Source organism: Solanum verrucosum, unplaced genomic scaffold (genome assembly GCF_900185275.1).
Source record: "Solanum verrucosum unplaced genomic scaffold, falcon-dt-bn FXZP01000228.1, whole genome shotgun sequence".
Taxonomy (NCBI): domain Eukaryota; kingdom Viridiplantae; phylum Streptophyta; class Magnoliopsida; order Solanales; family Solanaceae; genus Solanum; species Solanum verrucosum.
Window position 1 is genome coordinate 2,366,653 of NW_026020210.1, and position 16,352 is coordinate 2,383,004.

Sequence of the window (16,352 nt, forward strand, 5' to 3'; positions counted from 1 at the left end):
AACAATTGTATAAAGCTTCCCACACGGAAAAACAAACACAAAACACTACATTTGTCTTACTCTTACACAGATGCGCTATATTGTTTTCTCCCCTCCCTGAAGACAGGTGGGTATTGAGATGATTGTTTAAAATGTTTCAATCTAGGGTCAATTGTTTTACTATTTTGCAGGCGTAATGACAGAAGATGAAAATAAAAGAACCATAAAAAGAAAAGAGACGAATTTGGAATCTATGAAAGTGAAATTTAGCAACTAAAGAAATTCAATTAATCACCAGCAACAAAACTAGGATTTCACACCAACCCAACCAATTGCTTTTAGGCTGACGGTTTTCCTTCAGTATTCGTACCATACTCTTCATCACCGTCATTTCCATTAACGAGTACTGCACCATCAGTAGAGTCGGCATCCACCACAACAGCCTCTTCTTGGCCCTCTTGTTGAAGGTCATCTTCACCCCGTTCTTCTTGGCCCTCCTGTTGAAAGTCATCTTCACCCCGTTCTAGCACCTCATCACCATTCAGTTCTGCAGCCTGAACCAGTTAAACCAAGGGAAACAATCACTAACTGATTACTTTTTATCAAAGATAGGTTTAATAAAAAATAATCAAACTATTAACTTTTTTATAAAAAGGGGAACAATTATCAACTTCACGTAAACCTAGCTAAGTAAAAGCAGATGGCTTTTCTTTTACTTCTTATTTAAGAAAATGATCACATGTAAAGAAAACAAACTTTTTTAAAGGAAAAAAAAAAACAATTCTCATAAGCAAAAAAATTAGAAACATGTCCATCTTATACCTCATGATCCAACTCTCCATTTTCATGTGGTTCTTCATCCATTCTCAAGTTGCTGAAAGCTTCTACAAGGTTAGTAGTTGGTCTACCAGCATAATTTCCATAATCTGCCGCTGGTGGATAGACACCCCTACATAAAATAAGGAAAGCAACCAAATTGGTACCAAATTTTCCCAGTGAAACTGTCTGTTAATACAGAAGTTAATCTTTCAACAGACCATACATATTGGAATTAGAACACATCCCTTTTGAGTTCATACTCCAAGCAAGAAAGAAACGAGCAACAAATTGAGCAGCCAGTGTGAAACACTAGGGCAAAAACGAGGAACTTCCATAAACCAAAGCAGGTTCAACCAAAGCATTATTATTTTGAAAATGACACTGGCAGGTAGAGAAGAGAACATAACAAGATGCATGGAAAAAAGAAAGAGATGTGTACTGATTACCTTTCCTCCGCAACTCTAGCTTCAACAGCGTGTGCAATTTGCCAGTGCTCAAACAGGTTAGGATATTCTTCAGGGTCAGCCAAAGCTTCTGCTGCTTTCTGGTTAACCTGCATGCATAATTAATGCAAAACAAGGTCAAAGATCTTGTGCTTATGGCCGTGGAGAACAATTGGCAGTCTCAAACAGCATGAAGTCTGAACACTAAACATGGAATTTTCATTAACAATCAACCTTTACCAATTTCAGACTTAAGGTCAAATCCTTCGGTTAAAACAATCTGCATCTGGGAGGGAGTGTACATTCAGGCCATTGGCCTTTCCAAAACTTAAGAAGAAAAATGCTTGTGGCACACATCATATCAAATAGATACCACAGGAGTGAAAGAAAAAAAACAGTACAATGTCTGGATTTGTTCGACAACTCGCTACCACAGGTGTAAAAGAGCCCCATTAAAAAGTACAGAGGTTTGAAGTTTCTTTGCACCATTTGCTTAATGGTCAAGAAGCTTCATACCCCCTACATTAAAGTTGAAAATCCAGGTGACTGCTAACCTACAGAATAAGCCAGCTCTGGAAAAAAACTTTCCACAGTGCAGAAAGTACACAGAAAAGCAAACACAAAAAGGAAGATCACTGACCTTACTGAGGTCCTTTCTCCAAATTGAAACTATTTCAGGAACCTTACTAGGCAGATAAGATCTTGCCATAAATGCAGCCTCAGGTATCCGATTGCTGCAAACATAATACCACATGGAAATCATTACAATATGAAAAATATACATATATGCAGGATTATGAGAAAAGGTACCTGTCAACCAACAGCTGAATGCACTCCTCCACTTTACCCAACATGAACATGCAAAGGAATGCAACATTGTTTTTCCCGTGCTCTTTGGCAAAAGAAGCTAGTAGAGTTATTCCTTCAGCATCTCCAAGAGAAGAATAGAGTAGCAACAAACCACTCAAGTCATTTGCATGCTTCAAACACTCCTCTACCATCTCAAGCTGCAAAACATAGTAAAACAGCAGCAGTTATGAAAACATGATGAGAAGTTAATACGCACATGCATTTTGCAAAAGAAACATTACTAGGATGCTGCAGAAATAAACTCCAAAGCACCTTCTGCTACTTCACAACAAGAAGAACAATAGCATAACTCCATTGTACGCTAGTTAGGTTGGCTATATGAGTTCTCTAAATCCATTTCACTCCACCCCGACCTTGTTTAATTCAAATTCTCAGGATTCTCCAACATTTCTTTTGACATGTAAAAGATATAAACAGACAAACACTAATTGACTACAAACAGAAACAGAGGGAAAAACTTTAATAGATGACAGGACAACAGAGTATCAACTATTATCCTATACAGAGTGATATACTTGACTCTGCTACTTCCATCAACCAAGAGAAAGAGAAGTGTTAATCGGGTAGCAACCACATCATCGTGAAGCATATTGTGTATAAATTTCTTCGGCAACAGAAAAAGCAAGTGGCAGCTGCGGAATCTGCTATTGGGTTAGCTATTTTCTGAATCAAAGGTTTTCCGCAGAGAAATTTTTGGATACTAAAGTAGTTCACTTGAATGTAAGGAAGAAAGCTTAGCACTTAACTTCTACATGTTTTCTCTTTAAAAATTCAGCACATAATTACTTCACCAAAAAAATTGGATCAAGGGGCAATAAGTAACAGTTACCCTTCCACTTGACATGGCTAGGTCACCCAACTGCTTCCATTTGGACTCACTCTGTGCCACTACGGCAACATCCTGCATACATAGAAAGAGCCACAACTTTTAACAACATACAGTTTTTTTTCACACTAATAATTCTTAAAAAAAAAAAAAAAAGAGAGGTGCTGAGGAAAACCACATTTCACTAGTTATTAGCCCTCACCTTTGCGATCTCTAATTTACCTAGCTGTATAGCTAGTTCAAATCTGTAGTCAGGGTCTGTAGCAACTTCTAATGCTTCCTCTATCATTCCGCGTGATTCCAAGAAATGAGCAACGCTGGTAGGAAAAATCATTCAATAAAACATCAGGTAACTATATAGTAGACAAAAATCAAGACTTACAAACTAGTTGTATTCGACACAACTTATTATAGGAACCAGTACAGCACAAGCTTTATTCATTTTTACAACATAAAATTACAGCATCGGCATCTCTAATTTTAAAAATGCAGTTGATCACATTTTACAACCATGTTGAAAGACTTAAACAGGTAAAATACCTGTTGTGATGCTCCTTAGGAATTGATGGTAAGACCTCATTTGCTCTGTCCCAGTCACCACGCATCACAAGTGTCTTGTACTCAATCAAGCCAAGGAGTAAAGTATATCCCACAACACTACAGGAAAGGAGATGAGTTTATGTATCTATTAAAACAATTTTTGGTTTCCCTTGTTAAAAGCTCACACAAGCTTACTCACTTAAACTCCTTGTCAATCAGGAAAACCCTGCTCTGATTAGCAAGATATCCCAGTAGGTACATGGGCCGATCAAGGTGAAACATTGTGGTCACCTAAAATTAACAAAAAGTATGTCCCTAACTCAGCATGAGAAAAGATGTTTTGCAAATATAATTGCCGAGAGGAGCAGTACAGAGGATCTATCATACCTCACCACCAACACAATAGTTAAGTCTCCAGGAAGAATTATTGTAAATGAAGCAATCCCCAACCCAAATCCCAGTCCTGACCCGTTCATTGATCTCATTAAGAAGTTCAAAAGCTTCTTCAACACCTTGTTCATCTACTGATTTTCCACTATCTAAATGGGCAGAGACCACATCTCGCTGCAGGTTTATCATCAAACAGCAGGAGGATTGTTAATACAATAATGCATGGAAGAAAAAACTTTAACCCGTGAACTTTAAAATTAGTGAAAGAGAGCTCTTACATTATACTTAAGTATGTAGAACGATGTATCACTTGCAATTGCCACCAGATCACCACTGTCGGCCCAGTATAGATTCTGAAGAAGTTGAAGCAAAAGAAAACAGCAGAAAATTAGAACTACCCGCTAAAAGAGTAAAGCGCCACTCTACACTATATTGAGGTAAAGCTTTATATATCTTACTTTGACATTAACATCAATTCTCCGTATCAACCTGCACTCAGCCCAATCATAGAAACAAATGAAATCATTTGAGCACATTGCCAATAAAGTACCCCCATAGATGTGCTCAGCAGAGAAAGTAGGTCGGATGCTCTTCTTCTCCTGAAAGATATTCATCATAATTTACTTTTGGGTCAGAATTTGAAGAAATAAACTAACTACAACTTGTTTGCTTCAGCTTCAAGATAAAAAGAAAGCAATTGCATTTTAAAGTTTATTTAACTTATTGCACGAGGTGAACTAGTAACTTACTTCTCAAGCTTAGATGTAATTCATTAAAAGTAAAGGGTTTAAAACAGAAAGCGCGGAGATGGGCTGGGGGTATTGGATTCGAATATTTGAAGCAATGCATCATAAGACAAATCAAATGACAGCTAATGCAAATCATAATACAATTGCAAAAGGTGTTTGGAAGGACAAATTTGGACCTGGAAACTTTTGCTGAAAATCTTAATCTTTGAAGTACTTTCCCTCACAGCATATTCTCCATCCGAAGACCAAACAAATTCCAGAGCTGAGCCAAACGACCTGTTTCTCCAAGCCAGAGCAGTATATATGATATATTCTCCATCTCCACAAACAACCACAAACCTTCCATTTGGATTATGCTTCAAATTCTGTGAACAGGAAGTGCAAGATTTTCAGTAAATGAACTTCAGTAGTCAATCTTCTAGTGCTAACCCAATTGAAAAAGACAGAAAATGCCAACTACTATATTATATTCATACTCTTTAAACTACTAAACAAGATTTTTTTTATAACTGTGGTGTTCGGGCCAGTTTGTGCACGCCTCGACTAATTCCATGGGGTACCTGCTACCTCACACCACCACAACTATGTCCACCAAGGCTTGGACAGATGGGAAGAAATCAACTAAATGTTTTTGTCTCCATTGGGATTTGAACCTATGACCTCATGGTTCTCAACCACTTCATTGACCACTAAACCATAACTTTGGTTGCATGAAAGCCCAAGAATATTACAATGAATTCTTCAAGTTATTAAAACTGAAAGCAAACGAACTATAAGGAATATAAAAAGAACAACTTTTCGGAACCCTGTCAATAAAGATTAATCACCCATCTTACATACAAAGTTCAAATGGTGCGTATGGTTTCAAATATATGGACAGCTCGTTTAACTAATAGAGTAATAGCAACAGCCTTTCACTGGGGACCGATCTAATTCACTTGTCTTATTTTTTGATAGCCTTAATTCACTTGTTATAAAACAGATTATACAAGATTACACCAATATGCATATGCAGTAATCAAACTCACTTGTGGGTAGAGGTCACAGGATCCCAATTCCTTGACAGCCAAAGGCAGTCTTTCTCCATCAGCAACCTGAAAGATAAAGCAGACACAGAATTCATATAACACTACTGAGGCAGTAAGAACAATCAGGTGGGCAAAAGTAGAGGCAGTGTGATGTCATACCTCATAATCTGCCCCTACACTCTTGATGTTAACAGTCTGAACTTCATTGTGCTTAGCCCAAATAACTTTTCCACTGTTATCCATACTGGCAACAGGTACTTCTCGACCAAGTTTCACCATGATGGTTCCCTCATCATAACCAATTACAACCCTGTACATGTAGCACAATCATCATAACTGCAACTAGAACTAAAGAAATACAAAGAACCCAAAAGAAAATAATAACTTGGTGCCCGAGCCAACTTGCACGCACCTAGACTAATTCCACCGAGTACCTGCTACCTCCCACCAACACAGGTACCGGTTAACTCTGTCCACCAACACTTGGACAGATGGAAGAAATCACCTAGTATTTTTGTATCTATTGGGATTTGAACCTGAGACCTCATGGTTCTCACCCCACTTCATGAACCACTAGGACACACCCTTGGGTGCACAAAGAACACAACTAATATGACAATCTAATTCTTTTTTCTACAATTTTTCCTTAGTCGCAGATATTTTATCAATTTGTTAGGACGCAGCTAATAATGACCTTTCCCTATTTCCTTGTCCAGAAAAACTTTTCTAGCTATGAACAAGCAAACTAATTGAAAAGAAAATTGAAGTTACAAGCAAATGTTCAGACTTCCAAAGAGAACAATACCGCTATAAATTAATTGAAAACACTCACCTCCTTGAACTTCTCATGTAACCAATTGCCCATACTCTTTCAAGACCATAATTCAAAGTGTTCTCAAGTCTACATGAAGTTGCCAACAAACAAAAAGGATTAGTAACTCAAGCACAAACGACTTAAGAGAGAATGTAAGGAGTCAGAATAACAAGAATGCATACAAAACCAATTGACTCATCATTTCGAGAACACAGTCACCAAAAGAAGAAATACCCTGTTTTAAGTGATAGAAAGTTCTTATTTTGATAATTGTGGCTTCTGGGCCAGCTTTCACACACCTCGACTACTTACACAAGATATTTGTCACCTCCCACTAGCAACATATACCAGGTAAAATTTTGTCCACCAAATCTAGGACAAATGGGAAGAATCACCTATTTTATTTTATTGTATTTTGTCTCTACTGGAATTTGAACCTGAGACCTCATGTTCTAAACACACTTCTTTGACCGCTAGGCCACACCCTTGGGTTCAAGTTATAGAAATTTTTCACTCAAATAGAAGTTCAGCTTCTTAGAGAAATTGTGGAATGTAACAACTTTTAAGGTTAACCAATCATTTTCGCCCCCAAAAAACTGAAAGTGAAAAAGTAGCATCACAAAATTGGCACTATGTTAATTTTACCACAAGATGCTAAGCTTCAGTCTGTGAATAGGAAAACGGGAAACCTACTTCAGCTATAGCGTACAACAGAAAAGGGGACTTCGAAATCGTTTCAATGCACCAACTGATTTTGCTCAAAAGTATCTCATAAAGCAGGTCCAGCTATGGTACAAAGATGTGTAAATCCAACACCATATGATAGATTATGTTTGTATGACACAAAAAGTCTGGGGAAGGATATCCATTAATCTCTCAGTCCAAAGTCCAAACCCCACAACAAAAAGAAGTTCCTCCAGGTAACAAGGACATGAAAATACCATTGAAGTCTGGAAGAGAAAGCACGATTATGATGACCATGCCCCGAAGAGAGAATCCATATGGACCAATTACACTCAAAGTCCTTTTCAATATATGAATACAAGTGAGAACCAAGAAATGAAATAAAAGAGTGAAAGTAAAAAAGAAAGGATGATGAGAAACGAGAAGTTTCTGTACCATCTCAGGCTGCTGTTTGATTCACCCCAGACTTTGTTTTAAGGAATTGAAAAGACAAAAAGGCTGTGTTAAAAGCTGAAAAGGGGTCACATGTAACTCTTGTATTACTAATTTGGTGCAAATAGTTCTTTATAGGAAAATGATAATAATTCTATTAAAGAAATGGGGGTGCTGAGATAGGCGTCCAATTTGGACAAAGGGAATGGTAAATAGACACTTCATGCAGCTTGAAAACTGTAACAAGATTTCAGTGGTGAAGGCACAGCTCTTAACAGATAAAGTATGACTTATCACTTACTTTATATTGGTCGTCAAATGTAAATCAATATGAAAATTCACATAGCCTTCTACTTACCTGGTGCAACTGATTTAAACAACTCTAAACAATAATAGAAAAGGATTTTCCTCTTTAAAAAATGGTTAAAATATGTACATATACATTTTTCTCAAAAAAAAATATGTACATATACATGTAGAGCAATCAGGGGTCATTTGGTAGAGAACATTAGAAAAAATATTGCATTAGTAAAGCAAGGGATTTTAGTGCATGCATTAGCATGATTAAAGATACAATTACCCATCAAAATATTTTCCACATCCTTTACACCGAATTTGTGGAGGGTATTTTTGTAAACAAGTATTTTTTTTAGAAATTATGCAATGTATGTCACTTTTAAGACACCAAACCAAATGTTGCATAAGAAATAATCTCAACATAACTAACACAAGCATAACTAATATCAGCATTGCAAGTGTCAGCAAAACTAATACACCAAATTCAACACTATTCTTATACACCCTACCAAATGACCCCTTAGTGTCTTCTCGAAGGTAACGGAAACCAACAAGTATAAGACAACTTCCTAGAAACAGTCATTTTTCAAAAATAAGCAAACCCAATCTTTTGTCATTGATACAAAAATTTTGAGCTAAGCTGAGATAATTAGGTAATCCGGCCATTACCTATAAGTGGTTGAGTGCCATATACGAACAGTACCATCTTCAGAACCTGTAATTATAATCGGAAGCTCGGGATGAAAACATACAGCAGAGACATTGTGAGTGTGGCCTTCAAGAGTCTGAACACAACTTTTTGTCTGATAGTCCCACACCTGTTTCATGGATAACAATACATAAATAATTCAAATCCTAAATAATAAGAATGGAACATAGGAACATAGGAACAAATAAAGACTGGCAAACCTTAGCAGTGTGATCATCAGAACCAGTAATTAGATAAGGTTTATCACCCCCGGTGAAATAGTCTACACAGTTAACCCCTTTAAGATGAGCATCCAGCGTGAAATTTGGATCAGGAGAGCCAAGGTTCCAAATCTAAAAATGTTACATAGGTGAATGACTTGAATGAATATGTTAACCAATTTCTTGGAGGAAGAACGGAATGAGATGAGGAAGCGAAAAAACACTTACCTTTATAGTCCGATCAAGAGATGCACTAGCAAAAGTATTGGTGTCTTTCGGATTAAAGGTGACTTGCATCACATAATGGGAATGACCTTCAAATATTTGAGTGCATAACCATCCCTTCTCCCAATCCCAGAGCTTTATTAGCATGTCATCAGATGATGACAGCACATATGGTAGAGTAGGATGGACAGCCACACACCTAATATAATCTGTGTGTGCCTCGAATACTTTGACTTTATCCATGGTATTGTAATTGTAAACACGAATAAACATGTCATCGGCACCAGCAACAACCCATTGCTTGCGTGGTATAAACTTCGCTGACCTAACTGCAAAACAATAACATAGGTGTATAAAAATACTGCAAACCTTAAGTAAAGCAAAAGGTTGCTCGGGCAAATCCTGACTCAAAAGAGACCATTTGGATACCACAAACTAACCTGGTAATTCAGTAACTTCGAATGATTTAGCCATTGTCTGCATCAAAATGAATTATCCATCAACATTCTTGTCGACAATGCTATTAAATGCATTTTTCTTTTTCAGTATTCAAAGTGCAGATGCAATGTCTTTTTCATCTTAACTAACCGAAGAAGTTAGATTTGCAAATAAGCAAAGAATAGTAGCATCTGCGATGATTCAAAGAACATGAACACTTCATTTTAAAATTATGAACTCCTGTGAGAGCCATTATTGATTTCAGATACAATACTAAGGAACACTTTTCAAACTAATGTTAATAATCTAACTTGTTGGTCCTCCATTGTGGCAAAAACAAGATGTTACCTGAAGAATGCAAAGCAGGTAAAGGAAGAAAAGGTAACGGCTAGAAAGCCAAAAGGCCGCACAGGTAAAGAATAAATCAAAGTGACTCAAGTTCACTAGTAAACTTATCTTTTCGAAGTAAACAACAAGCATTAAAGCCAAAATCATTTTCACATCTATAAGTAACTCTTCCAGGTTAACCAGATTCCTAATAGTCAACAACTTGCTCGTATCTTGCATCCCAATATTGGCTCCCTCCCCACAAAGTATCTGGGTTTGCCTCTTGGGGGAAAACATAGCTTTACAGCTATTTGGAATGGGGGTTTCAAGTGGATGGGAAAGAAGTGGTCAAATTGGAAGCGACAGAAATACTGTAATTAACCATGTTCTAGATGCTTTCCACACTTACACCACGTCACTCTTTCCTACCCCTGGCTCTATCTTAAAGTGCATGAAAAATTGAGAAGATATTTTCATTGGAATGCAACACAAACAAAATAAATTTGCTTTTGTTAAGTGGAAAAATGTTAATTTGACCAAAATTTTGGTGGTCTTGGAATTATGAATTTGAAACACCATAATGGAAGTCATTAGATGAAATGGCATTGGAAGTTCAAGTGTTCAACAAGGAGGAAAACACATTTCAAAAGAAACTACTTTTTAATAAGATAAGGTAAAGCACTTTGGAGAAATTGTTGATACGAAAATTTACTCTGGATTCTTGGTGTACCAGAGTCTCAAGTTCACCACATGGCACTGTTTTATGGTAACACATTGGACAAATTTTGTAGCAAACTATAGTTTTTACTAGGAAATGATAGAAAATCAGCACACGGGTGTGGCCTAGTGGTCTGGGTGCAAACCTTGTCAACCAAGGATCAGATTCCAGCAGAGACAAAAAACACTAGCTGATTTTTTCCCATCTACCTAAGTCTTGATGGATAGAGTTATTAGGTACCCGTGCTAGTGGTGAAACATAGTTTGTTTATTGTCGCTTCTTCAGGGTTACGCTGATTGGCAAGAAAAAGTATGTCTTAAAACCTTGATGACGACACTAAAACGCTGCCTAAGAAAGGCAAAGTGTTGTTTTGTGCCTCACTCAGGGCTTAAGCGTGCCATTGACATTAGTGACAGGTTGAATAGTCAAAGTGCACGCAAGCTGCCTTGGACACATCGTTAACATGAAAAGAAAATCTAATTTGGGAAGAAAAGTTGGTTGGGATACTACCCTTACAAGAATAGCATTTAATTTCTTTTTATTGAGAAAATCATTCACAACATTTCTACTCTCCACAATGCTGAAATTGTTGATATTATAGTACTCAAGGATGGGACCTTTCTCTTAGAAGAAACATTAATGACAGGAAAATTCGAAGAACATAACTTGAGGCTAACAACATTGTTCTAAACCAACATCAGTGTCATTCCATTAAATGGGGGAGCCAAACAGATGGAGATGATGTTCTCAAAAGCTAACACAGATTGCTGACCATGGAAGAAGACTTGGCACAGCAAAGCCCTTCTAAAGGTTTACTGTTTTTCTTGGTTAGTAGCTAGGGAAATCGGCCTCACTCAAACTAATCCTTAGAGAAGAGGGTGTCAGCTGTGAAGAGAGATGCCCTATAAGCGAAGAACATCAAAAAGATACTAGTCATCTATTTTGCACTGCAAGGTGACTCGCCAACAGTGGTGCATGTTTAAGCCATACTGAGACCAGGCCACACACCACTTGAGAGCTTCTGAAGTTCTGGAACAAAGATGGACTGAATAAGAGAACTCAACAAGTCCGGAATACTATCCCCTAGGCCATTTGGTGAATTTGTGGGCAGTTAGGACCAAAAGGAACCATAGAACTTTTTAAGATTAACCATAAGTTCCTAAACAAAAAAAAAAAAAGATTTAACCATAAGTTTAGCGCAATGTCCATGGTAGCTTTTTGGTGCAACCTAGACTATATATAGGATGTGGATGCTATGTTAGATATAACTGGAAACTTGCACATCTTGTAACTATATTTTGGCACTAACTTAATGTTTTTCTTTCATTAAAAACTCTTTATTGAGCATCAAAAAAGTTTGCATATCATCTTTTTTTTTGATAAATAAGTTTGCAGATCGTCTTTCTATACTTCCATCCAATCCTCCCAACCTAAGTCTGCTATGTAAACATATTAACACATTGAAGAATCAACACACAACCAACACAAAAAGTCTAGTGGTCACGTTCCATGACGTGTTCATTTAATCGTGGCTTGAATTAAGCTACCATCAGACCAGCTATTGTAGGTCTCCACATTTGTATATGAAAATTTGGTCCAAGGCCATATAAGATAAACCCTCTAGTCATATCGCGTTACACGCATTCTATTTTGGAATGTCCTATCTCTATGGCATTCTATGAGAATGTCACACATGTCTCTCAGAAGATTCAAGAATTCAAACTTACTAGAAAACAACACAATTTTCAGTACCTGGGTCTGGTAGTTCCAGATGCATACAGTCCCTGAATACAAACTTGCCAATATCCTGCAAGAAGGAAGAAAAAGAATGAGCTGCGGAGAGCTAAAATTAATGATAAAATAAACAGCTCGTCTTAATCAAGCAAACTCAATATCTATGCTTGCTTTCTAGTTTTAAAATGTTATATATTGGAATGACTGGGCCCTATTAGAGAGAAATGGATATAGAGAATTCATGTAGCTGATGCCAAATAGTCGTGAGTTGAGGTAGTTGATTGAATTGTTTATTGGAGGGATACGTTTCTAGGAAAAGAAAAAAATTTAACTTTTGTTTATATTTTGGAGTGGGAGATAAAGTGGGGGTGAGCTTAGTGCATCAGAAAACAAATTGATATAATTTCATAAAATGGAAGTTCAATTACCATGGCTCGGAAGGATGTAGATCCACTGACTTTACCCTTTCCGATCTTTGAGCAAGTTTTCTCTGATCCAACAACAACAGTCAGCATAATGTAAGTACATACCAACAAAAAAAAAAAAATACCACATACAAAACAACCAGTATTATTCGAATTTGAACAATGCTACATACCTTAATCTCCAACCTCAGAGGCTGTCATTTCGAGTTCCAGATTGGGCAATAGCACAATGCAGCAAGTGAAATTAAGTTAGTAATCACAACATACCAGATCTCAAACAAACTAAAAACCCTAAACGAGTCATGAATCTTCATAACAATTGGTGCAAACTAATAATTTAAAAATACTCGAACAATATGCAAAAATTCGAGCGGAAGACATAACCGGATCGGATTGAATCAGATCCGAGAACGCAAAAGTCATTACAAACTGCTTGAAACTAGAAAAACTCACCATTTTCGTAAACGGAACTTTGTGGATGAATTGAGTGAATCAGAAATTCGTGAATGAAGAAGCCCTAGAGATCAGAGTGAGTGAGGGGAAATTCCAGTTAACGGCGAAGAGATCTCTTCCAACTTGAAATGGAGATCGAAAGCAAGGTAGAAAAATCAGTAGATGTGTTTTGCTCATCTAACAGCGGAACCTCTGTGTAATAAAATGGCAAAATGAGAGATGGTATGAAGATGATACTATTACTCCACAATCCCAACACCAAATGTTCAACCTTTATATTTTTTACTTTTATTTACTCTTGACAAATAAATATTTCACATTTGACAATTTAAATTATAATTTACTAGTAATATTTTATTATATATATATGCATATTTTTATACTAATATACTTGAGACTTTGAAATATATGAATTAATTTTTTGATTATGAATCTTTCTTTTCGAAATTATATGGAAAATTCTAATATTTAGGGACCATTTAATTGGTGAGATAATTGAGTTAGAATTTCAAAATATAAATTATTTAATTATTTATCTAATGCTTCAAATATATATATATATATATATATATATATATATATATATATATATATATAAAAATAGGATTACAAATTTATGGACTCTTTATATTATAAGGTGAAATGACTTGTGAGGCGTTTATATTAGACTCACATTGTAAATTGGATCCTTCAACTTCACGAAGTTTCAACTAGACATTTGAACTCGTTTAAAGTAAGAATTTTAAGCTTCTTTAACGGTTGATCGAACTTATATGGCATTTATTTTTCTCAATAGGACTGAGTCTGTGACAACACTCTCTTAAAAGCGACTGTGAGTATGTGTATGAAAATTAACTTAAAATCAGAATAAGATCTAAAAAATAATTGAATGAGAAAATATTTTAATAATGGTAAAACACTAGATTTATACCTGAAAAATGGTAGTCTACACCTTGAAATCTCAGATCTGGCCGTGTATACACTTTTCTGGCGTTGCTCCGACATTTTCGTCATTGAAGCAACATCTTAGGATCATTATTGTCTTCATTTCCTCTAACATAGACTCGATCTATTCGAATCTATAAACACTAGATTTATACCTGGAAAATGATGGTCTACACTAGGGGTGGGCATAAATATCGAAAAATCGAACCGAATCGAAAAAAATCGGTTCTTCGGTGTCGGGTTTTTTTCGGAACTTCGATTCTTCGGTTTGGAGTTCGGTGTAAGGATCCCGAAACTACGGTGCATCGAAGAACCGAAGTTTTATTAAATAAATTTAAAAGTATTTATTATATTACTTAATTTTTAACTTTACTTGGCCCATTTCAATTTTTATATTTAGATCCTAAACTTAAATAGCAAAAATCTAAATAACAAAATAGTAAACCCTAAAGACCTAAAGTCTAAACTAAACAAAACTCAATTTAATTCAAGTTTGAGCAGCAACTTGGTGTTTCTACTTTCTACTTTATGATTTTATCATTTTATGTTGTTACTTTGAAGTGAGAACAACAAATTGATGTTCTTACCTTTTATTGTTAGACGGTTAGTTGTTACTTTGAAGTTTGAAATGTGAAGTGAATAACAATTGTTACTTTATCATATTCTCTCTTTATTTTTGTTGACATCGAAAAACCGATTTAAAAACACCGAACTAAACCGAACCGAAGTAGAAAAAACCGAACCGAACCGATCTAGTTTGGTTTGAAATATGGTGCACACTTTTCTAAAACCGAATACCGAAGAACCGAACCGAAATTTGATTAAACCGACCAAAGAACCGAACGCCCATCCCTAGTCTACACCTTGAAATCTCAAATCTGATTGTGTATACATCTGGCATTGCTCTGATATTTTCGTCATTGAAGCAACGTCTTATGATCATTATTGTCTTCATTTCCTACAACATAGACCCGATCTATTCGAATCTTTAAACACTAGATTTATACTTGAAAATGGTAGTCTACACCTTGAAATCTTAGATCTGACTATGTATACACCTTTCTGGCATTGCTCCACCATTTTCATCATTGAAGCAATGTCTTAGGATCATTATTTTCTTCATCTCCTCCAACATAGACTCAATCTATTTGAATCTATATTTTCGGCACTCATTAAAATCAGTCAATTTTTTTTATGGTCACACGTATATATTTATGTGCATGTGTGAGTTATTGTTGTAATTAGGCATTGTTACATGCCGGAAATTGCAACTCCGATGAACCTTACCCTTTCGTGTTCCACTTTTCGGTGAGCTTCATTTCTTAGACGATTTCATATTTTGTATTTTTATATATTTTGATTTGTTTGTTCTAATGCATCATAAATAGTGGTGGAGCTCTTTGGTGAGTTATAATGGAAAAGATGGCTATTAATTTTTACAAAATATCATTTCTAGCCACATTAAAAATTTTCATATAAAATTCAAACGTTAAAAAAGAAATAAAGAATAAAAAAAAAAAGTTAGTAGATGAATATAAAAATGACATGGTCAATAATATTGATATGATATGGCATTAATTTTTCTGACGTGGATATGATGTATCACTCGTGTCAAAGCAAGTGAACATGCATTGACTAAGTGGATTAAAATTCTTATTTTGAACTGTCACGATTCAATCCATCGGGTCGTGTGGCACATACTCTAACACCTAGATAGGAGAACTCTTACCCCTAACTGGACATTAAATGCGGAAGTGAATAAAAATGAAAGTTAACACCCTATTTAAATGTTAAAAATGCTCAACCTTGATAAAAATAAAATGTTTTTGTCAAGAAATACGCAAACTCTTTCCAAGGAACTAGTCTAAATAGGCACAAGAGTTTCTAAGAGAATACAAGATTTATATTAAATAGACACAGTTTCCACCATGAAGGAAGAAGAGTAGAAATTGTCGGAGATCATCTCCATCTAACAAACATCATTGACCCTACAATCAAACCATACCAAGTGGTCTAACAACCGTAGTATCAATACAAACAACACGTACTGGAAGACATCATCGATCAACCCGACCATGTAATATCAAATTAATTGTTCAAAATGAAACATGTAATATGACAATCACTAGATCCAAACTTTAGCCACACACTTTTAGTATCCCCAATCTAACCATCATGACCCATAACTCTTAATTTCATCCTTCCTACCTTATTTTCATTGCCAATCGTACCATATAGGTCACTTCACACTCATATTAGATCATAACTTAACCATCTATCAAATAGAGATTTCTCGCACCACTTATT

At 35.9% G+C, this 16,352-nt stretch overlaps 1 protein-coding gene across 1 annotated transcript; it reads right to left on the reverse strand.

The window, feature by feature from the left end:
- Nucleotides 1-241: 241 nt before the first annotated feature.
- LOC125830387 (coatomer subunit beta'-2-like) lies at nt 242-13,262 on the reverse strand. The gene is made up of 24 exons (XM_049509569.1): nt 13,101-13,262; nt 12,821-12,841; nt 12,651-12,712; nt 12,241-12,295; nt 9,446-9,482; nt 9,009-9,334; nt 8,781-8,912; nt 8,541-8,689; nt 6,477-6,545; nt 5,804-5,954; nt 5,645-5,710; nt 4,793-4,981; nt 4,326-4,466; nt 4,146-4,220; nt 3,865-4,041; nt 3,677-3,768; nt 3,478-3,594; nt 3,140-3,254; nt 2,941-3,012; nt 2,052-2,248; nt 1,882-1,975; nt 1,245-1,351; nt 802-928; nt 242-533 (listed from the first exon to the last, which is right to left on the reverse strand). The coding sequence occupies exons 1-24, from the start codon at nt 13,101-13,103 to the stop codon at nt 318-320; spliced, it is 2,790 nt and encodes a 929-aa protein (XP_049365526.1). The 5' UTR covers nt 13,104-13,262; the 3' UTR covers nt 242-317.
- Nucleotides 13,263-16,352: the final 3,090 nt, after the last annotated feature.